This window comes from Opisthorchis viverrini, assembly GCF_000715545.1.
Source record: "Opisthorchis viverrini unplaced genomic scaffold opera_v5_112, whole genome shotgun sequence".
Classification (NCBI taxonomy): domain Eukaryota; kingdom Metazoa; phylum Platyhelminthes; class Trematoda; order Opisthorchiida; family Opisthorchiidae; genus Opisthorchis; species Opisthorchis viverrini.
In genome coordinates this window covers 1027700-1050824 of record NW_008751770.1, presented here as the reverse complement: position 1 = coordinate 1050824, position 23125 = coordinate 1027700, and the positions used below count along the sequence as shown (strand labels likewise).

At 43.6% G+C, this 23125-nt stretch overlaps 2 protein-coding genes across 2 annotated transcripts in view; one reads left to right on the top strand and one right to left on the bottom strand.

Moving 5' to 3' along the window:
- Positions 1-9664, top strand: part of T265_05823 (hypothetical protein) — a gene marked incomplete at both ends in the record, with an annotated part of 29009 nt that extends 19345 nt beyond the window's left edge. The window contains 3 exons of the mRNA XM_009170930.1: positions 295-387; positions 2122-2157; positions 8866-9664. Coding sequence (XP_009169194.1) covers positions 295-387; positions 2122-2155 — 127 coding nt within the window. The remainder of the gene's footprint in view (positions 1-294; positions 388-2121; positions 2158-8865) is intronic.
- Positions 9665-9907: 243 nt separating this feature from the next.
- The window catches only part of T265_05822 (hypothetical protein), a gene marked incomplete at both ends in the record, with an annotated part of 66829 nt that continues 53611 nt past the window's right edge, over positions 9908-23125 (bottom strand). The window contains one exon of the mRNA XM_009170929.1: positions 9908-10025. Within this exon, the coding sequence (XP_009169193.1) occupies positions 9908-10025 (118 nt within the window). The remainder of the gene's footprint in view (positions 10026-23125) is intronic.

Sequence of the window (23125 nt, the reverse complement as noted above, 5' to 3'; positions counted from 1 at the left end):
TTCTTTTCGGGTTATGGTGGATACTTTTTGAATCCGACATCTCTAATCAGGTGATGATGGTCTTTTTAACCATCTTTTGCTTGCTTTCGATCAGTTTATTCTTATATTTTCCACTCATCGAGCCTTTGCGCGTCATTCCTTTCGATAACTGGGACATCGTAGTTTTCACCTTTCTCCACTGCTATTTTAACTGTAACCAGGACGCTTCAAGTGTGTGGACCTGAGACTATTTATGGCATTTGTTGCAATGTATTTGTCGAGCTGTTGCAAACTTTTGCATTTCCATCTGTGCAGGGATAGCGAACCTCCGGTTCAGGGACCAATCAACCGAGAACCGAGCGACAAAGCTTTTGGACGAGTGGAACGAAGTTCAGGCATCGCCCAGTTGTAAGTTTTCACAGCAAATTTTGGGCCCAGTGTCTGACAGAGGTCCTTTGGTTATCTGGTAGCTTCGATGGAATTTAGTATCACTACACTCTGTTCTAGACACCGTGAGTGAGCACTTGATTTGATGGATACGGTCGCTAATCATATAACCATATGTGTTTCACATTTCGGAGCTAGGTAGCCTTCTCCTAACCGCCACATCCATCTAGCACCGATTTATATGGAAAACTTTTTGGAGAATCCTTGTGTCTTCCATGTACCTACTCTTTAGAATAACATGAACTTTTGTCGATTGATGGCCTTTCTGATCGAAAACCAATCCAAAGCTTAGAAGAATGTAAATTAAGGGACCTGTCACAAAATTGGAGACCGCGTGATGTCATACCGTTGGGAAATTTTTACCCACGTCTTCCGGTCATCCGAGGTGAAAACCCGAAAATCATTTCGCTGTTTTTAATGGATGTTTGGATAACGTGTGACTTGCATGTTTTCATTCCCTGTCGCGGTCCTAACTGAATTGTTTAAAACGGAACTTTTGGTCTTAGTCATCTGTTGACTTATTCAGACAATCGTGTAACTAGCGGCAGATAGTTGGAATGTTTTCTGTTTGATCCCCATGGAGGGTCAAACCATCCACTTGGATTTCGGCCGGGGACCTGAGTAGGTGTATGATTTCATCCTGAAATGGAAAGCTCAATGAGATCCAAATCACACTCACTACTCAGCCGTGATTCTGCATCAACTAGAACATGCAGTCAACACACGATTATCTCATAAAACCAGCTCGAGGTTGTCAATCCCAAAGAACACTGATTTTGCATTATGGGAGACAATGGAAAGGATGGATATCTTTCATGATGTTTGTGTTCACATCCAGCTGGATACTTATCCAGTTTTCACTCCAGTAAGAATTATTTCCCTGGTGGCAGTTTTGCTTAGTAGTTCCCGCTCGACTTCAGGCAGGCTGAAAATTGAGGGCGATCTAGTCTCAGATGCCGGCAACCCAAAGGATGCACGAGGGCTGAGCTACTTCCGGGGTGTCCAAATCTAGACAGAAGCAGTCAAAAACCGGGATAGGTTTGAACCGTCAACCTTTTAGTCAGTCGCTCCGGCTATCAACCCGTAATCGAGGTGGTCGTACTACACGTCTCCAATCGCTGCTTGAACGTAGTTTCTTGATCGAGAACCTAAGAACCATCGCAAAATCAACATTTCCGACAATCTGCCGATCTAGTCGATCTAACTTCTTGTCGTTCTAGAGGGCAAGTGACTCTACAGATCATGTCGGATGTATATATGTATATGTTGTGTGCGCCACTGGAAACTACTTATCTGGAATCCTTGCGGATCTCGTAGATTGTCGGACGTGTTATCTTCAGCATAGTGAAGGAGGCTGTTTGGGTTTCTGGAACTCACTTCCAGGTTCTCAGTGTATACGACCGGACCATTGTACGCATCATCACTGAACTGGTAAACGTCACGCACAGCGCAATGCTGTGTTCTACGACCACCGAATTTGCTGTTTTCTAGTCGCATTTGCTGCTACACGAACCATATGTCATTCGCGAATTAGTAATTCGCGTAATCTGTCGTATCACCAGTGTAAACCAAACTTTTTCATTTTTCTTTACATCAGGCTTGTTTGTCATGTTTAAGCCATGGCACGGCGTTTTGGTTGTCTTCTTTTGATTAACCTGCTTCTATTGAATTATTTTTTACTCTTCAATCTCTTAGCTTCGACAGCCTTTTCTCCAAACTCTCCAAATAGACGTAAGTCGTTTCTCCGAGGTTACACTTCGGGTTGTTTCACATTCGTGTTGATAAATTGTTTTTTAACTTGATGTTGGTGCATTCTACTTGGATACTGTGTGAGAGGACCGCAGACCATACGTTCTACTCAACAGGTTTTTTTGTCCTCTCTCAAATACCCTAGTTCGTTGCATTTAGCCCATTTCGATATGGACATCGCGTCCTTGTTGAGTAGCTGCCATCGATGGAACAGCCCTATCATCGTTGCTTAGTCCTCCCTTTGTACATCTTCCTGTCATTATGCCCTGCTAGAATACATTAGAAACGAACTTCGCACGCCACCCATCCAACATTATTTATTCAAAGGTTGTCCTTTACAGCCCTCAATGAACGCTGACTAGTGGCGCGTGTGTTAGTGTGCGTTCTGCTAGCCCAGGGCTGACCTTGAATGATAGTTGTTTGTTCGCACGGTCGGGCGCTCAGGATGTTCCCAGCGAATCAGGACACATGATGAGACCAGAAATAGAACTGCCCGATTGAACCACCAGCTGTAATCGAAGGTGAGCCCCCGGCTAGCTTGGCGTGTATCAACGCGTCCGTAAACGCACAACCATTCGTGCTCCGCTGTGCTTCGCACCCTAATAACACACTATGATGTCACCTCGGTTTTTGATTAAACGTTTGAAATGAAATTGCCTAGCTTAACCCAACAACCAGATACCATGTCGCTGAAGGGGACTGCATTAAGGCTGGAAGAGTCTCTGATACTTCAAATCAACATTGACTGGTGTCGGTCTTTTTGCACAGAAGCTGAGTCGGTATTGTCTAATCAACATGGCCCCAGTGAAGACTAACAATTATAGGTTGACATTTGGGAGTAAAATTCGGAACGCTCTACTGGGGTCGACTTTGTGACCAGTAGATAGAATGTTTTAACTGATCGATGAAGCAGGTTTTCGGGTCTCAGCTTGCAGGCGATTGACTAGTCACCTGACTCAGATAGAGAAGTAGATGTTCTAAGACGCATTCGCATAACCTCCTATCTACCAATGTTTCAGCGTGGCTGCATGTGACTTACTACACGACGTGTGAGACGGGGACTGGATACAATATGCCTGGAGATTGACTTATCTCGTTTATGAGCTTAGGATTAGTTGAGCCGCTGAGTACGTACGGCCGATCTGTACCGTATTGCTGCTGTCTGATATTTATATATATTTTTATTGAATAGATAGGCTCCCAGTTAGGCGTGTGCGCTGTGGATGTTGATATCTCTTTAGGTAGAAGTTGAAAACCAGCGTCCTTTTTAAGAGCCCTTCTTCCTGGCGAGATCTAGGAATACAACCACCTCTAGCACAGTCGAACAAAGTGGGGCGTCCGTCGTTCATTACAAGACGCAAGAGTAAAGCTGGAAAATTGTTTAGTCTTTGTGGGCTGTCACCAGCTTCTGCATAAAAGAAGTTTAAGGTCCAAAGTGTTGATACGGTTGCATAGGTTCTTAAAGTGGTCACAGTCTTCGAAGGTTTAAATGTCGTCCACATATCGTTTGCGTAGTATGGAGACATGATCAGAAAGCTGTATTTCAGCCGTGCTTGGGAAGATATCTGCTGATAAATGTCCAAGCTGACTACCCATTTTCATGACATTAATTTGTTTGTACACCGGGCCTTCGAATTTGATGCGACCGTTTTCACTGCATACGACGATCGACTGTTAACATTCTCAGGGAATGCATGTTGGAATTTTGTGTACTGTAAAAAAATTGCACAAATTTTCTACAGTTCACTGCGAAGCGATATCTGTATATTTATGAGAGGCATCCTTTGTGAGCTCGTTGGCAATTGGTCCAGAACTTGCGCGTGTTCAAACTAATTCTTCACACAATGGTGTGCGGGATTTAAACTTTTAACCAACTATCTGGTTGATTCGTTGTGGGAGAATTCTTACATGGCCAGATTGTATTTCAAAGTATGCCATCTCTGTATTAACTTTCTTCATTGGCACTTAAGTTTCACTCGAGATGGCTCAAGTGGTTAGAGCGAGAATTTACTGACCGGAGGGTCCGTGGTTCGAACCCGACCTCCGTCACTCGACTTCCCCTGTCTAGGCTTGGGCGACCTGGCAGTATCCCAGTCCTCGTGCCTCCTTGGTGTGGCATGGCAGCTAGGCACCGAAATGGTGCTACAGCTGAACGATTATTATTTTTATCATTAAGTTTCAGTCGGATTAAGCTGGTCATGAAGTTGGGTGGGAATGAAACTAGCCGACCTGTCTTTCTACTAGTCGAAAACTCGCCTCATCGACCGCCAGAAAGATTTTGTCCATCGGACACAGAGTTGAACCCAATAGGGCGTTCAGAACTTGACTGCCATTGTCGACTCCGGGCCATGTTGATTAATCAATACCGATCTGGCTTGCGTTCATAAAACATCTTGACACAGGCTGTCAAACTGTCTTGGACTTTAAAACCGGACCTGGTTGCCGCACGATACGAGTGGTTCCGTTCCATTGATGTTTATTCCTATCCAAGACCTTTGTTAGTGTATATGAACCTAAACTTATTGGTTATAGTGAGAAAGGAAGTGGGTAAACCCTCACCACTGATATCGGGTCTTTCGCAGTCAAAACCTAACGCCCTGAGGTGTAGCCATTAGGAGACAAAATCACATTATCGAAAGTAGCTGTGGTTTTGCCATGTTTAGCCGTCATTCTTATGCATTTAGAATCATTGGCAAATTTTAACCCGATCAACGTCAATGTCGAAATCCCGTTGAGATCAAAATTGATGGATGTTCATCACCAACTTCATCTCTTCATCACACGTGTGAGCTTGCATGGGCAATTCCATTCATGAAAGCCTATATAAAACATTTGTTTGCTAGAGTTTTCCTTACTGTAAAACACAGACATATGGTTGTGTGCTGAACAAACAATTCGAACGGCTTTGTCCAAAATGTGCCTCAACAGGTCCCCTCCGCAATGTTTGAACCGCAAGGTTGCCCTGCTAGAGTCCTCGAATTTCAAAAAGCTTTCTAGACCTAGACAAAGTGATCCCTTCTCTCCAAAGTTTTGTAAGGATATCTGTTTCCGTCTATATTTATGAAACAGTTGTTGCACAGTTACAAAACAACAATCCAGAACTTACTCGGAGTTACTCGGGTAGCTCTGTATATGTACTTTTTATTCCCTCGACTAGCCCAGTTGACCCTCAGTCTGAAATGCGAAAATAATCGCGAGTTCATTGGTTGTGAAGTATTAGTGATCTGGTTGATTATCAGGCGACAAGCACTGACAGATGTCTTTTACCAGAATGGCGATGATCACAAAAGTTATGTTCACTTGATAGAAATAAATACAATGCAAGAAGGGAATAAGTCAAAAAGAGACCTATCCTTTGAAGACAACTGTTAGGAGTTCCTGAGCGAAGTTCCGGATGCGGGACGTGTCTTCCTTGCACTGTGGGTGCTACACGTGTTCCGTAGGTTCCCGTGGAGACATGCGCAGCTCGGTTGAATTCCTGTCTCCTGTGCACGAGAATGTGTTTTGGGGTCCAGTTGCATTCCTATATATTGTGTGTAGTGTGAAGAGACGAGTGTTCTGTCCTTGTGTGATGCTTGCGCGAAAATGAATACAGCTAGACCTGATGTGGTTGAAGTTCGTAAGTCTGGCGTGTGACGCAGGTGGTGGCAGCGTAAACAAATGAGTGGGAAACTGTAGTGTGCATGTTGTCGCCTAAGGTTGCAAGTGGGGCAGGTATTGTTACGTGATTTGAGTGTTTGTGACACGCGACCAGGTGTACCTGGTTTTGTCAAAAAACGAAATCCTTTCTCGTTACACTGTTTCGAACATTTTATTGTTCGTTCTCTGAACTACGTGGCTCGCTGGTCGCAAACGGAGTTTTTCCTGAGTTGTGCTCTAGCTTTAATGAGACCAGGTGTTTGATATGCAACTAACGCCACCGTCCATCTGGCCGTTACCTGGATCTGTATTTTGTAGAACAGTAGTTTTCTGATTCTAGTTGGATTAAGGTGGTCGGGGAGAGATGTGAGCGCACACGCATGTGTGCGGCAAGAGCGGTCCAACTATCATCTTCAGACTGAACTCTGTTATAATCAGCACTTCCGCCTATAGAGGGTACTCACCGATGGTCGTCTGTCCCTATGGGGATACTCATAGAGGGGCTACGCATTTACTCAGTACTTTTTTCCCGTCCCGACGGGGCCACTCATCACTGGTCCCCACTTGATGCGTGACTCTTACCACTGCTTCTAGTAACTGTTTGCATTCATCAGAGGTTCCCTCTGTATATCGCGCTTTGATAGATGAGCTGGACCAGATGAAAGGGTCGCATCCCTCAGCGTCGTGGCTGACGTAGGCATACCACATAGCCTACTAAGTTAAGGCCATAAGACCGAGTAGAAGCGATAGGTTTGAAGACCCGACGGCTGAGTCTCCTGATGTTGTTACCTGCTGTCGAATCATGTATGAACCTTCATTAGGTCGCCGGTAACCATGATATGCTGCGTTTTTCATGACCTACGTGGACATGCAATGGTTAGGGGGACACAGCCAGACGGCTGCTAAATGATTCTTAGGATTTCAGTTGCTCCAAAGCGAGCCTGTCTCGTTGTAGGACTTATTCGCAGTAACCCAAGGGAGAACAGAACCCTGTCCTAAATGAGCAAACACTATAGATCCATCGGGTAAGTGAGCGCAGAAGCATATTTCGCGCCATCTGGATAGTTTGTACCTGTATGTTCACAAAATATGTGTGCGCAAACGATTGGCCTTATCTGGATCATTCGCATACATTTAGTTGACACCAAAACTAACGGGAACTCTGGAAGCTCGGCTACTTTTTTTCTAGAAAAATAGTACAAATCCTAAATGTGTGTGGATGTTTAACCGGGAAGTGGATTTCGGATACCTGCCGTAAATCTGGTTAGCTTGTGTATCATCTGCTTTTCATCCTATGGAGATACTCGCCCTGTGAGTTTTGGGTAGTCATTAGTCATTGTATTGTGCTGTTCGGGGTACAACTGATACCACTTTTCGTAGCCCAGATGACTTATCAACTATATTAAACACTTTCCAACTTCGGTATCATTGACGCATTTGTTCCGATGCTAATTTGTCGGCAGAGCCCATCAGCTAGGTGTTGTCTAACGTTCTGCAAATAGTCACTCTCGGTTATGACGACGGTAGCCTTACCCTCAGCCGCTTTTGTGATCACGATGCTACGCACATGTTTGGGGTGTTTAAGTCTGTTCGTTCTGTTAGTGCAATATTTTCGGCTCTTGATTGTTGGGACTCCGTACCCGTCGTCTCCACACTTCCATTGACGAAATTTTTCGAAACACGGATTCGACACCAGCATTTATCTCTTCTACCTTTCCTACTCTCACACACTGTGAAACCGAACCCATTCTTCAATAGAGAACGATCTTCCTCACTGAAAGATCAGTGCGACAAATTTACTACGCCGGAATAACCGGCAGATGGTTTACTGTTTTCACTTAGCTTGGTAGATCACAGGATCGCGGAAAGCAACTTTTCAAACATCTGTATTTGTCTGTCTTTGCAACATTGATCTCACGCCAATTTTACTTCCGTTGCTTTGGTGTTTAGTAATTCTAGGTCTGCCGTGGAGAGTGCGGACTGAAGATGGCAGAGCAAGATCCACTTTCTCTGCCCACCCAACCCCAATCCTCTTATCCTGATACCTCCTCAAACACAGACCAAAATAATCTGTGAATCACATCCAAGTGGAATATTTCATCAGTCTCCTAGACCAGAAAAGCAAGACTTCGAAATCCTGATTCAACCTGGTGATAATTACCCCCTAACCCAACTGTCGCAAGTTATAATCGACCACACTAACCAACAAACGATGTTCTGATTAACATTTGTCATTGGTTCAGTCGGTTAGCTGATCCATTCCCGTGCGTCTTATGAGTTTATCGATCTAAAAACTTATCCATTCGTCCATGCGAAGCGTTTGCGCTGAAAGCGAAACGTTGTCGGGCAATAAATCCACCGAGTTTTTACCAAGCTTATTTGAAATGATAACTGTTTTACTGGTTCCAGCCATCTTCCAATTGAGGGAGAATGACGACGAATGCACTCCTTTGCATACCAGCTTGGTTTTCACAGGTGAATTACCTAAAGCCCTGCTGAATCTCTTGCTTGTGATCCTCAAATGAATTTCGTGCAGTTCGGGATTAAGTAGAATGCTAGGCTGCTGGAACTTTGGGGACTCCGCCTACCTGGTGAGCCCTAGGGAAAGCGAAGCTGGTCTTGAACTGTTGGAAAGTTTTCGGCAACATTGTGAGTACTTTCCCTTATGAACTAGACTTGGTTTTGTGTATCTGCGGCTTTCCGTATGTTGCTAGTCATGGTGGGTCTATTTGGGACATACATTGATGTGCCGAAATTTATTCTCTCAAGTTGCAGACATACCACATATGGTTCAGTCAAATTTGCAGCGAGGTAACAGCCAATGGTTGAAAGATCGAGTGGCGAAACCAAGAGTCTTTCTTTGGGTCCTTACTTTCAGGCTTTAGTTGCGTTTGTCCTCGAACACCAGCGATTTCTGTTGCTTGCTACCCGGTGAACCGACTGCAGTGTATTCTTTTCTACTCATTGTTGTTTCCAAAGCTGTCTTCTTGCATGGAATTATTCCATTTTCCTATCTCCTTCACTGAGACCTCGTATTCTGCTTCCCTCCAGAGTTTGAGCCAAATCGATGGATCTCTCCAACTGGATCACCCACGTGTTAAAAATGCGAACAACTATCTCACATGAACCCAACAACGACACTGGTCACAAGTGATAGTTCTCATTCCAGTATTTCCCGCATTTCGTCATCTATCGGTGTACCGTTCGATGCCTGTGTAAGGGATTTGTCTACCTTTATGCCCGAGATTGTTTCGATGAACATCATACCTCTCTCCGGTTTCGTTCAACTGAATAGCTGCGCTCCATTCTGCTGTATGTTGAATAATATTCAACGTGTTGTTGTCTTTCAGCTTTTGATTTGGCTTACTTCATCCTGAATCGGACCCACAGCAGCAACAACAAAAACAACTGTTTCCAGATTTTATATACCTTGTGTACCTTTGTTCGTTTTTTGCCATTCGTTGTCTCCTGTGGTTACTACCACTTCATGGCTATTTCTATTTCTTAGTGAGTTCTATCATTCCGGAAATCTGCATTTACACTGACTACCTTGACTAATGATCATGTACTAGCCTGCCACTTCGTCCTGTCAATTTCCTCTGGGCTTGCTTTATTTTTTATCTGTCGCCTGGTTCTTGTTGTCGCTTTACTTGTCAATCTTTCCCCGTAATTTGGACATATTGTGATTGGCCGACCCAACTAGGTCGACTGAAGCCTGTATTCAACTCATAGTTGAGGTCATCATTCCTTTTCCTATTGCACTAACTTTCTATTCATCCAACGTCTACTTTTCCTTACCTTTCAGGATCGGTGTTAATGACCGGTCTTGGCACGAGAAATCATCCATTTGGTTCACCGACATGTGAATCTTTAATCAAGCCCTCTGCAACCAATATGCACATCCTCCACGAACCTATATCGTGGATTAAGATAACGGCTAACAGCGTTGACATACCCCGGGGTGTTTTGCGTGATTTCTGAAACCGGTTACCAGTACCCCGAGGATGCACTAATGAATGTCTCGCGAGAACATTCGGCTCCACGCAAATCGTTTGTGGTTAGCCAACTGTGCGGGTGTCCGACGTTTTAGCCACTACTTAGCAATCAATCCGATTCGAATGCAACTATCCATATGAATATGCATGCTTACTACAGCGCGTAGCAAAAAAGTGATTATACCAAAATGGCCGACTGGTTCTTCAGGTTCGGATCTTTAAAAAAACAACTAACACCATAGGTGCGGACTCATTGTCTTTAACCAAATGTCATTTTATAGGTCCTCAACGAAGCACCGGAATGAACCAACTGGTTCTAATACTGCCGTGGTGGCTTTCGTTCATTTGTGCTAACGCATTTTCTATCTTCGTGCCTGACGATCAAATCCTGTGCTGTAGGGCGACTTTCGCCGAGATAATCCGCGACCAAGCATGCGCAGAAAATGCACCGACCAGTTAGTTATCCACCAATGTCTCGTAGCCACTGATGAAAAGAGGTGCCAGCCCGGAGAGCCAAAATTTCAGAACGGCATAGTAACAGCGCGTACTGAGGCATCGTACACGCGCCATTCAAGCCTGATGTCACTGCGCTACCGCTCTACCGCTGCCTATTTCATCCGCTGGTAGTTGGGACAGTTTCCCAGATATGTTACGGTGTACAACTTGGGATGAAGCTCCATTGTGTGTGGGACCGGGCGGCTGGAGTAGCTAATAGAACTTCACCTTTCTACGAAGTGAAACACCAAAACGGTTGAAAGCTGTCAGTCCACGAGCTATATCATAAGCTTCAAGCTCACTGCACCAGATTAGTACCTCATCATCCCCACGCTCCGAATCTCGGAGTAGGATCCCGGACTGCAGTTCGCACAAGTATCTTCCAGCATATGAGTGATAGTGAAGTTATACCAAGTTAGAATATAGCAACCCTAACGTACACTGCTGGGGATAGAAAAGATGCAGAAATTTTCGTCTCCGCTTGAATTATGGGAGTACAGGAAAGTGAGGCTCTGCTACCAATAAACCGTTCCAAAGTGCAGCTCTGACAATATCGTCAGAAACACTGTCAATGTCCAGGGATGGCAAAAGAAATTGCCTTTTTGCGGCGTAGTATCAGAAGTTGTCGCAAGATACGTCACCCATACACTTAGATAGAATGAAATTCATCCTTTTCTTGACGGACTGATTCTTGCCATACATACAGCCCTGACTACAATGAAGCCAGACACAACTGATCAAACTCATGCACTGGTATAAATTTCAGTCTGGACGCTGTGAGTGGGGACGATGGTGATGGCATCCAGCACAGTGGGTAATTTTAAGAGATTCACAAGCTCAAACAATACAGTGAATTTTTACAAACGGCCTTCCATCGTCTTTGAGTAAAGCAATTGAAAGTCCTTGCAGGCCTGGTGCCTTGTACATACAGGAAAGGACAGCCACTTAACTTAATGCCTGAACTATACCGCCCAACATTCTGTACGCTCTACTAAGCTGATCATCATGTAACACGTTCACACCCATCGGTTTGCACTATGGTACCTCAATGGGCTTGCTGAAATTTCAAGAAGTTGACGCAGTTTCCATCTTTACTTGCCCAAGATATCGGTTTTTGCGAATGTTTCATAGAGACGAGCATTTCTGTTTTGGGCTCTTTGCGGAATGATTTTCGTTACTGAATGACCTGAATGAGTTGTCCGACGCTCACAAAATCTAGGAAGTGAACGGACATGCAACGACTGCCGTGTGGGAACGTTGTACAGCCTCACCAATCAACACTTACAAGAAGCTATGCGTTTCTGATATTTGAACTATGATCTATGGTGTTCGCTAGCTTCCTTTCCAGTGTATGTTCTGGCTCGGTCCGAAAGTTTGCGAGTACTTGTGGTTCAGTCAAGTGGGCAGGGTTACTTCTTTTTGTGCAACATTTAGGGGATCCACCAAAACGGGTTAATCGCAGGGTAACTAAGGCGCCGCCGTAGGTCCCCCAAAACGACCCTCACTCCTTTACTTGTCCTCTCTATGTAAACTCAGGAATTCGTCAGCTTGCCCAGGTAGTCTATGACCAATCAACTCGGCTAAACCCTCGGAAACCCACTTTTGCTTCAACAGATCGTCCCCAGCAGTGGCTGCGTGAGTAGCATGTATCTTGGAAGCATTTAGAAAGAGGAACGGGACGGTTGGCCAACTGGCTATTCGTAACAATTACAGTCCATGGTCTAAGTAGCAAAGTGAGAAGCAGTCAACCATTTAACCTTCGTACCACCCGTAACTTTCATACAGACAGACCTGAATAGCTAACTTCAAACCAGCATTCTCGGATTGCCTGCAATTCAACAGCTGTGTATTCACTGAATACAGGGGGATAAAGAATGAAATTGTTTATATAGTAAAGTTATTGTACAATTCGGAACACAAATTGGCGAACATTAATGTGCTCGCGAACCCTTAATCTGGCCAATGCAGATCTGGGGGTTACAAAACCAAAAGCGAGCGATCCATACAAGTATAACAGGGATAAATTTGATTCAGAGGGTAAAAGTGCGAAAACGGCTCACGTGGCCTGCGTGGGCAGTGGTCATATGAACAGACCATGGAAAACTCCGCGCGTGCGAATTATTACTAGGTGTACCTTAGCTGTGATCAGACTAATATTGAACGGATCTTGTAAGGTAATTAGGTGCTTGGTACATTATTCGGAAAGCGTTGTTTAGCTTGATCACATGACTAGTATAGCACTAGTAATACACCTCTTTGATCCGGTTGTCAGCTTCTCTATTCTCTTGCACAACTGCTGTGTCGTGCGCCTTATGTGTACTGCTGCACAACAGCAGGCGACGGAGCAAACTACCATGCTTTGAACGTTAATCGGCTGCTTATCTTTGAGATACAGGAGTATTAGCTGAGTAGTCGTGAACTACACTCTGGGCGAAATGGCCGTCAAGGTTTTCCGAGGCGGGTGATGTGGACGCCGAGTCTGATAGTCTGTTGAAATTACCCACTCTGTACTGACCAGAGGAAGAAATCGCGGAAGTAATGAACAATTTAGACAAGTCTGGGTTCCACAAATGTGCAGTCGCAGCTTTACGGTGGTTGTTCGAAACCCGAGTAGCTGACAGTAAACTCTTTGTCCACCAAGAATAGTCTGGCAAACACCAACGTATCTGAATGGACGAGCGGTTTATTCGTTCTCCTGTGTACACGTCAGGGTTTTTTAATCAATGGTGGTCTGTAATCGGTTAACTGATTCATCATCTCCACAAAGGATGGGGACATTCTAATAGGTGTACTTTATGTTGGAACGTTTACCTAAACTTAATGTCCCTTTGTTCACTGCTGATCATTTTGACTATTTTCAGAATACACAAACAAACTGTTCCCCTTTTAGGCCTACGATCCACCCTTGTTTCTCGAACTAAGTAAAGGTAAAGCGAGGGTTTATCATGAAGCCTTGTATCGAATAGAAAAGTCTTCCGTAATTAACACACAACGAACATCATGCTGTATCCTTCCACTAAAGTACACATTTAACTGAGTTGGGAATTCCAAAGGTGGCAGCTTTATATGGAACTCCGTCATCGGAATTTATACCTGTTTACTTTTTGCTGTTTTCAGCCGTGCGTTAACTGATGGCGCGACATCGTTAGGCTCCAGAACAGCACAACTCGTTTGCACGGTTCTTTTCATTTCATACCACGCAAATGGCCGCATTGAACTGACCCCGCTACTTGCAACATGTAGATGGTTCTAATGGCACATAGTTGTCGAAGTTCCGAATAACTTCTTTGCCCTTATTTTTGACCCTACAGAGCGAAGCTTTTTATCAGTCATGAAGGTTAACTGAAACCAAAAGAGGGATGGTGAGATATGAACACTAAACACAATCGAATGCTCCTGTTAGTATTTGGTTGTCGTCCAGATGATTTGCAGTGACATTTCTGTTCCTGATGACAGAAAGAAGCTCTCCTGGGTGACGAACATCGAGAGAAAAGATGGAAAACCGGTTACGGTCATTATGTTATGGACCGTATATGTTACCCTAGCTTCCAGTTTGTGCATGCAGTGTGAATGAAGCGAGTGAGTTTCCCACCTAATAATTGACAGCCTTGTTATTTTCCAACCGATGAACCAGTGCTCGTGTTTGATACCGCAGAGTAACTGCTAGTGTCACCAAAAAGGATGGCGACATGGAACCTGTTTTTGTCCAATTCACACCATGGTTCAGTACAGCGCGCGCAGCCTGATCACTCCGAAACGACTAACTAATGGATGAATGGGCTTTGGAAAGTTCTTCACAGACGTCATTTGTGATCCGTAAAGGACGAGTATAGTTAATTTTGGTGCGTATTCAACTGTAAAGGACGATCAAATGTATTACTGTAACCGTGGAATGTAATGTGAGAGTTGCTAGAACATGAATTCACGGGTTTGAGGAGTATAACTATAAAGGAACGGATGGAAGTAGCAGCCGCTAAAGGAAAATTACCGAATGAATGGGCGACCATCCAGTATTTCAGGGTCCTACGCTCCTACGCTGAGGTGGTATGGTATGGTACCAAGAGTATCACAAAACTTAATTGTTTGTACAATCTTCCAAGAGGCGCAGTGCAAATTAAATATTATACGGAGAACCATGCCGAACATACAGAAAGTTCTTTGGTTCATTAACCTGGCAAGGTTTTCTTTTCCGGATGTGTGAACTACAAACATATAGTTTTTCAGACGCTCAGGAACAGTGCAGCTGAGTGACCGTGTTAATTTTCTTGTGACTTATCATGCGGAAAGAAAACTTTGGGAATGATCACTAGTTTTAAAGCCCACACAGCTCCATATACCTTCGAATGCCCCGTCCTCTGACGTTTTGTATGGGTGAAACATCTTGCAGTGAACACTGGTACTCTCGTCTCTGAGTTTGGATGTAAAAAGGGCGCGGAGATAAAGCTGTTTAGCTTCGTTTGAGACATGTGGTAGTCATATTGCCATGGTTGCTGACAGTTGTTGGCAAAAAACTGACGCCTGAATAACCAGAGACACTGTTTTTAGTAACCTTGTCACTTTGATGATAGAGGTGGGTCAATTTCACATGCCATGTTTACTAATTAGGTTAATGTGAATGCATCACGTGGTGGGAACCGCAGTGGCCCAACTACGCAGAGATATTGCCTAACGAGAAAAGTATTGTCTTTGACTTCAGGGTGGTGTTAATCAGATGGAAAACTTACTTGGTGGTCAAATGTATGTGATGTTTGAAACTTCCGAGGTACTTTCGATACCACCATCTTCCAAATACATTCAGTTAGCCTGCCGGACTTTGCCACGGATGCTTCTAAAGTCATCTTTTGGAGGAACATACCACTTAGGAGGTTACTGAAACTGCGCGACATTTGAGGAATGTTCTTATGCAGAGATTCAACTGGAACAAATGTGAGTTGCCCGTTAACATGGGCAGTTATATTTCACCAAGAAGCATACAGTCTATCAAGAATGAAACCGGTTGTCGATGTGAGGATTACTGAAAGACGCATGGGAACCCAGGCAATCGAATCTTCAGCATACGGATTTATCCATCTTGTCACAGATGGTATGAAACCGCTTTCGGGAAACCTTTGATCTGAAAATAAATGCTGCACTTACACGTCACTTTGGATGGCTCTTTTGGATGCCTTTTCGCATAAAAAAAGAAAAATCCCACTATGTTCTGAGCAGGAGAACGATAGGTCTAGCGCAAAAGACATCACATCTGATGGTGGGCAAAGTCTTTCATTAGAAGGGAAAATTTCGCTATCTGTTCATCGTAAAATATTGTATGCTGTACGGGGGGGGGGCATAAAACGGACAATTCAGCTGTCGGAAACAATGATCTTGTCCCCCGTGCTTCGTGTGTCCACCAGATTCGTCGTTGTCCGTGTACACGGTGCTGCTTTCTTACAGTGACCACCCCGAAATAAGACGGATGTTTAGTCTGGTGGGGTAAGATATTAGTGGACATCCTAACTTCTAAAAGGTCAATCATAGGGTTTCAATGGGAAATAAGAAAAATCACTTGTCACTCGGTTTTCAAATATCACCAAGGGTTTCCTATTTAGGTTCCGAATCATTAGACAACTCAGTCAGACCATGCCAAACACCCAGGTTCATTTCCGCAATTCGGTACCTCTTTCCGATGCGAATAACCGCAGCTTCTTGGTTGAGTGAATTGCTTCTAGTACCGAGACTTCCATATTCTGATTGACGCTTAGCCATCGGAATCGTTTATTCATGGAACATCTGCGTCCAAGCGATGAAAAATGAGTGACCAAACTTACGACCTACTCCGTGTTTCCATCCAACTGGTGGCAGCCTAGGTTAAGCAGCACAATCAGTTTCATTTGCACCATGCCAATCATTTATCTGGATTTCCGAAGAAATAGAGAACCGCAACTTTTGGAATTCGAAAATCATGCATTTAATCAAATGATCATCAAGCACTCTGCTACAAGCAAATGAAGCAATTTAGGTTAACATTAGAAATAATATGGTTCGTTGAATGTGTACTCATATTCCAACATGTAGTCCTTCTGTTTTCAAAGGTCTTGGAATTCTTACTTTTCATGATCATGAGTGACAACAACTACTTGCGTTCTGCGACGAAGATGAATATATAGTGTGACATTCTTGTCTGCTTGCAGCACAACACCGTCGCTCAACAGCATACAAAAATAGCCCGGTTTCAACGGATCGCAATTTATAGAGATCCTCCATCACATTTTGGCCTGTTAAGGAAGGAACTGCCAACTCTTCGGCGAAGTGGCAACGTGTCATGTCATACGTTGCCAAACCCTCTTTTGTATGCGAAGATCAATTATACCTCAGTTTACGCACGAAACATTCTACGTCCGCCTGAATCGTCTCGCCTGACTTCCACCAATTCCGCCGCAGGCATTCATTCTTCTGTGTAAATGTGACTTCTTCCTTTAGCTTTGATTTTATGCTTTATCTCTCAGTCCCTGCGTATTCTATGTTTGTCTCTTACTTGGCTTGGAAGTGTACTTTCCTACTTTTCTGGTTCTTCTCATCTGCTTGACCACAAGGCGCCAACCTCACGTCGAAGTGAGGCTAACCAAAGAACAGTGCCAAATACATGACATTTGGGACTGGCCAGTAAGTGTTTAACCCAGTTTTAGCGAACAAAATAGTACCGACAGAAACCTGAACACAAATGGAATAAGCACGCTTCGTCGACCCTGCGACGCTGTGTTACGCTTTAACCACACGGAATACTTGTACAGTTTGGTCCTCAACAGTGCTCTCGGGTGACTGTATGAACACAAACATCAAGCCTGCATGATGACCAGGCGTAACTGAAGTTACTTTAACAGTCAGTCAGCTGCGTGCAGACCCGAGGTTGACCTTCGATAATCGACAGGGGCCGAATGCATCCCATTTTGGATAAAGATGAATAGAAGATTATTCATCTTATGTGACTGGTTACAGAGTCCTGGGTTTCCAGGTTGCCTATCGCCCGTTTGTCCAGTTAATGTGAAATCTCATAAGTTTACCGAAGGTGACACTTGTCAATCGCAAAATAATCAGCTAACACTACAGCGCTTCTTATGGCTACGAAATCTGTTTGAAATGTTCTTCTTTTTAATTGATAACTGTGAGGACTATGCTTGCAGTCGTCATGGAGAAGTCGGTTTGAGTGAAATAGTTGCTTTGAAAGGATAGGAAGAGATTGGTCTGGAAAATGAGCACGCTGCGTGCCTGACTACTTGTTTACTGCTTCTCAAAACCGTTAATATCAAAGATGATTTAAGTCTGCGGTATTCTTCACTAAGTAATTTTTGAATGTTAGAATTCAATCAATATGTGGAATCAGACCAGTCGACAGTCCAATGTATCATCTTCGGTTTCGCGCCTGTTTCATTGTTCTTCTCTGTCATTCTCCTTCCTCGATACCCATGTGCAGATGCTGCGAGCTTTCTCACCGCCCGCGAAGTACGCAACATCCTTCAGGACGGCACTTTTGATAATATCCGTAAGTGTGTGCTGGGCAACTACTGTGCACGACAAGAACCACAAAAGTTGACATGGAACGCTCGGTGGATTTCCTGCGACCCACTCAAATGGTCTAAAAAACACAAGTGGTTGAAATAGTCGTGATCATCCTTAAAAATCGCCTTAACCACAGTTGTGTAGACGCTTTTGTGTAAGCCGGACAACTACGGCTGTTCAGTTAGCCTATTAATCCAGGAAGCTAAACTCCATAGTTGAGGGAGTGACCAGATGTGCAGAACTTGAAAGAAGAATGTGACGAATGCATGTTACTATGTAATGCGGACTTGCTCTGGATGAGTTCGCAGTCAAGGGGCCCGGAATCTCGAAATCCAGGTATGTCGAACTTGATAGATGGTTCATTTAAACAACAAACGATCACAAAAGCCCAAGTCATCTTCTTGGAAGTGGAACACCCGCAGAGATCAGGAGTGTGAAGTCGCCTTAAGAATGCTGAATACCTTCTAGAATACCTTCCAAAAAATGTAGAAGCGCTCAGAATTCACTTGCACTGTGAGACTAATCAGGATTCGTGAACGTTGCGTACAGACTTACCAGTCTATCAAGCAAGCCACTATACTATACTGCTAGTTTCTACGACTCACAGCTTCTTAAGCAAAAAATAATGAAGTGACCCAAGTGACTTACATTCCAGGAGTTGAAGTGGTCAGCTAAGAACAGTTCCCTAAGGATCTATTCAAGGAATGTCAAGCTTAGAATGAGCATTGAAAATTACAGCAAATATTATAGGCTTTGAGTCTTTGCAGCTCCCTGGGACCATGTAAGCATGTATGCAATTAAGTGGACACTTACATCGCCATTCGTGATTTTGACGAATGTAGGGGCTGTATCAGCAGCAATCCAAGTCTAACTGAAGATCATTCAGAAATCATGAATGGATTCCTGGAGATTTGTCCCTTAACAGTTTGACACTTTAAGAATGCACACTACGGTCTATTTCGGTTCGCAAGGTAGGCCACAAGTAAGCCAGCGTCGGAGGATGGCGGTCAAACTAAAATGACGTCCTACTTCAGACATTCCATTCACAACCTCATGCCAGGATTGGAACGATATATTTGGAATAAAAAGTTAGACCGTGTACCTGCCACAGACTAATCAATCGAACGTGACGAGCCGTGTGACAGACACCAACAACAACGTGTTCCTTAGCATGGCCAAACATTCAATATTGAGTAGACACCAAATCAGTGTCGACTCTTCAAGCTTAGAAATCCACCAGTTCTGAAATCAAGTAAGGAGCTATCGTGGAAATAAGTCAGTTCATGTATGTCTGGTTGTGATAAGTTCCCCAAGCATCCTGAATTTTGGAGACCTTCATTATTTCACGAAAATTCCTCCGCACTATGGTGTTCGATTTCGTCTGACCGTGTACGTCCGGTGACTTGTGCCTACTGACAAGAGTGCCAGTAGTCAAGACCTTACCAGCAAAAAACCAACTGGATGACAACAGAGAGGTGGAAATATCTCGAGTCCTTGAGAGCATGTTCCACATTCGTAGAAGTGCGTTATATATGCGAACCCTACGTTGTTTCCAGGTTCCGATCAATGGTATAAGGCGTGGGCTGAATAGACTATGAAGATAGAAAGTCGTCGAGGATCCGCCGATAAGCTTTAACTTAACATTGGTTTGGAACACTAGGATGAACCTACGGAGTTCAATCTTTTGAACTGCTTCATGTGTGAATCTCCCAAGACAAGTTTACTGGATTTAAGGGTTTCGGCGTTTATATGGGATCATCATTCAAAGTTTTCCTTCTATTTCATGTGTGGTTCCCTCCTTACCAGGCTTTGGTAAAATGATTTGGCTTACGCTTAGATCCAGGTGAGATGATGTGTCAGTTGAATTTCTGAATGACCTGAGATGATTCCCAAAAGAGAGGCGCTCACCTTCATACTGGGTTCATTATTCAAGATAATAAAAATTAAGATATTTGTCAAATATTCTCGATTCTCGTGGGTATGTCTCCGAGAAATTGTCATTCGAGGAGCCAGTCAAAATCAAGTGGCGCCAATTTCAACCGGACGCATGGTACTGTATCCTCTGTCGGTACGGGTTCAACCTACCGTTGATAAACCACCCATAGATAAATAGCCGAATTTCCAAAAACCCTCCCAGTGGTTGAGGATGCAGATTTCCATTTATTGTTCATCAATAATTGCTGTCTGTCGAGATTGGCTTACAATAGTATGGCCACCAATCAAGGACATGCTTTCTCTCGGATCCTCTTTGGACTACGTCAGTTTCACACTATTATTGATTACCAACAAGAATGGAAGAACTGCGAGCTTTCTCTCCGCTTTTAATCACGGCTTTGTGTTCCATTCCAAACTTATCGAAACCCAGAAGTGAAAAATATTTAATATGTAAACTGCTTCTCTCAGATATACTTACGATCATCCGTGTTAAATCACTAGAAAAAGGTTTCTTGGTCAAGCACATAGGGAGTGATTTGCTGTCCTTCAATGATTACTTACTATCAAGCTACCGTATTTGATAATGATCACTTTACAAGCCGGCAGTGACTTATGAGGTGTTTTTTCAATCTCGAGGCAAATTTTGGTCAACCCATCAAGTAACCGACAGTAGCTCAGTTGGATGAACACATACGGTAATCGTTTCCGGAATAGGCTGGTAACAATCGGTGGATTCATTGCTGGGCAACGTTTCGCTTTCGATATAAAAGCGTAGTCAGGCCAAGTGACTGGGTTACGAGGTTGATCGAGATTTAAGGCGGAACGAGAATCAATCAGCTAAGTCAAGCTAAATCTCTGTTGGGTGTTAACCGAGAGGTTTAGTTTGTTAGAGTGGGTGACCAAGTTCTTGTGGGTAAAAGTTGTGTCAAAGACAAACTTATCGAGATTCAAATTCACTCTTAGGCCGTCAACTATTTCATCCTCCAAGAGCTGTTAAGTGTCGTGTCTGGCAGTAACAGTCCCTTGCCACCTCGAATACATCCGCTCTGGGGACGTTTGTGTACATTAAGTTTACGTCAAAACTCACGAGGACTTCGTCCATCCCCGAAAAAACCATGCGACATTATTGGCAAAGTTGTACGAATTTCTAATGAATATGCTTAATTTCCCTGTGAGTGATTTTAGTAACCAGCTAAGAATCTGGCTAGTTCAAATGGTGGCGAGCCTATACTGTTCACAATGGGCCTTATCAGGACATCTGCCTTGTGAATTTTCGACAGGTTGAATCTCACATTTTGAATACAACCGATATAACTTACCTTGCTCTACATGGTTTAATATGGATCTCAAATGTCTACCAACTTCAACCTTACTCTTATTCATTATTGATGTGATACTGCTACCGGTAATTCAGGGCACCGCCTGTACCCTAGACTCCTGGCTATGTTCTTGAGGTATCCATGACTATACCGATAGGGACATTGAGTTGACTCCACAGAAGTTCGATTGTGACTGAGTACGATTTAAAAAGACCCCATAGAATCCGGTTCCCAATAAACGCATTACCTAAAAATTCAAGTCTCTTTAGACAGCCTTACACTTTACCAGGCGTAGTTCGGGACAGATCAAGGGAACTGACCGAAAATGTCGACCTGACAGACCCAGGGTTAAGATGGAGACAAATATCCGTGGGAATGAGTGAATGAGCTGCGATTCACTGTGTATCCAATAAGTCGGCTTGTAACCTAGTTTTCTCGTGGTACAGTTCTTGCGCCAGACTGGATCCCATAAGTGCTATATGTGTATGCTCTTTTCCTATTGTTACTCAAAAGAAGATGGCTTACTCAAAGCCAAGGATTTTTACTGACCTTAAGCTTCATTTGTAATGTGTATGCTTTGTCACACACTTTTGTTGGGTTCTGTGTTGTGAACCAATTGGTCAACTTACATTCTATTAAATGTACTGCAAAACACCTGATGTAGCAAGAGTATAACAGCTTGCTAACCCCTTCTTTGTTCTCTGGTCAATGGTACTCATCGGAACTTCTCGAGGAATTGAATATGAGTTCGAGTCGTGTACTTCCAAATTGTATGCTGTTTGTTGCATTCGCGGGGATCTATAAGTGTGTGACATATTTACACGCAAAGCCATAGGTTGATCCATTTTTGAGGCGTGATAGTTATGTAGAAATGCACTTCAAAACAGCTGGTTCTTAATATACGAACATTTGAAGGTTTGGCCGCACACCTCAATGACATTCCTTTTCATTTACTTTATCCTTTATTTCTTCTGTTATATACCTTCTGTTTTCTTAACCAGACACGGCTTTATGATAACCAAAGAAGAATCCCAATAACCGTGGTGGCTATCTATCTACGGTGAGCAGTGGGGTGATACTGACAGGATTTCGCTATTAAGTTATGAAAGTTCTCTACACCTTTCTGATAAGAAAGGCCAAACTGTAAGCCAACAAATCAACAAACTTCTTTCAGTCAGATTTTTTCCGCGTATCAGTATGATTCTGAGGTAAACTAACACTCATATCCCTCAGTCTGTGGAGGAAATTGAAGGCATACCTGGGCGAATATCGTGATGGTATTTTGAGCGTGGGTTCTACTCAATAACAGTAATCAAGAATCGATATACAACCACCTTCTGACGGAATATTTTATGGTATGCACAGCTTTTGAGGATCCCGAACACGTTTTTTCTCGGATGCCATGACAGTTTGTCACTACCATGAAGTCAACCAGCAGAGCTGAGGAATTCCTGGGAGAATCAGACGAATTTGAATACAGATATGCGTCACTGACGAAATACCTCAGGGTATCAACCAACCAAGAGATTTAAAAAAGTACTCTGACGATTCCGCATCGAAGTCTCCATAAGAGCCTTTTTCAGAATTTTTTGAATTTTCTAACACTTTAAACTGGACTCCCAAATCCTGTTTCATAAAAGCCGACAGCTCAAACTTGTCTCCCAACTGGGTTGATATTGGGGTTACAATTCGATCAAACCAACAACTGTGTATGACAAAACTGGGGAAACATTGTGATCTTAACGACCTTATTGTTATTTGCTCGTGGGAATTGTCCGATTGCCTAAATTTGAGCATCAGAATACTGAGTACTACTGTAAGTTTTCATTTCTCTGATTCCGCGGGCATGGACAACCTTAAAGCCAATGATGGTGTCATTGCGGTAGATAACCTCTGGTCGTCTGTAGGCATTAAAGCCTATGTCCCTTCATCGGCGGTTCAAGAGCTCCCACGCAATAGATAAGATGCGCATGACAGTTCTATGAAACAAATGACGTTTACTCCTGCTAGGTTCCGTTTTGAGAGGCTTTC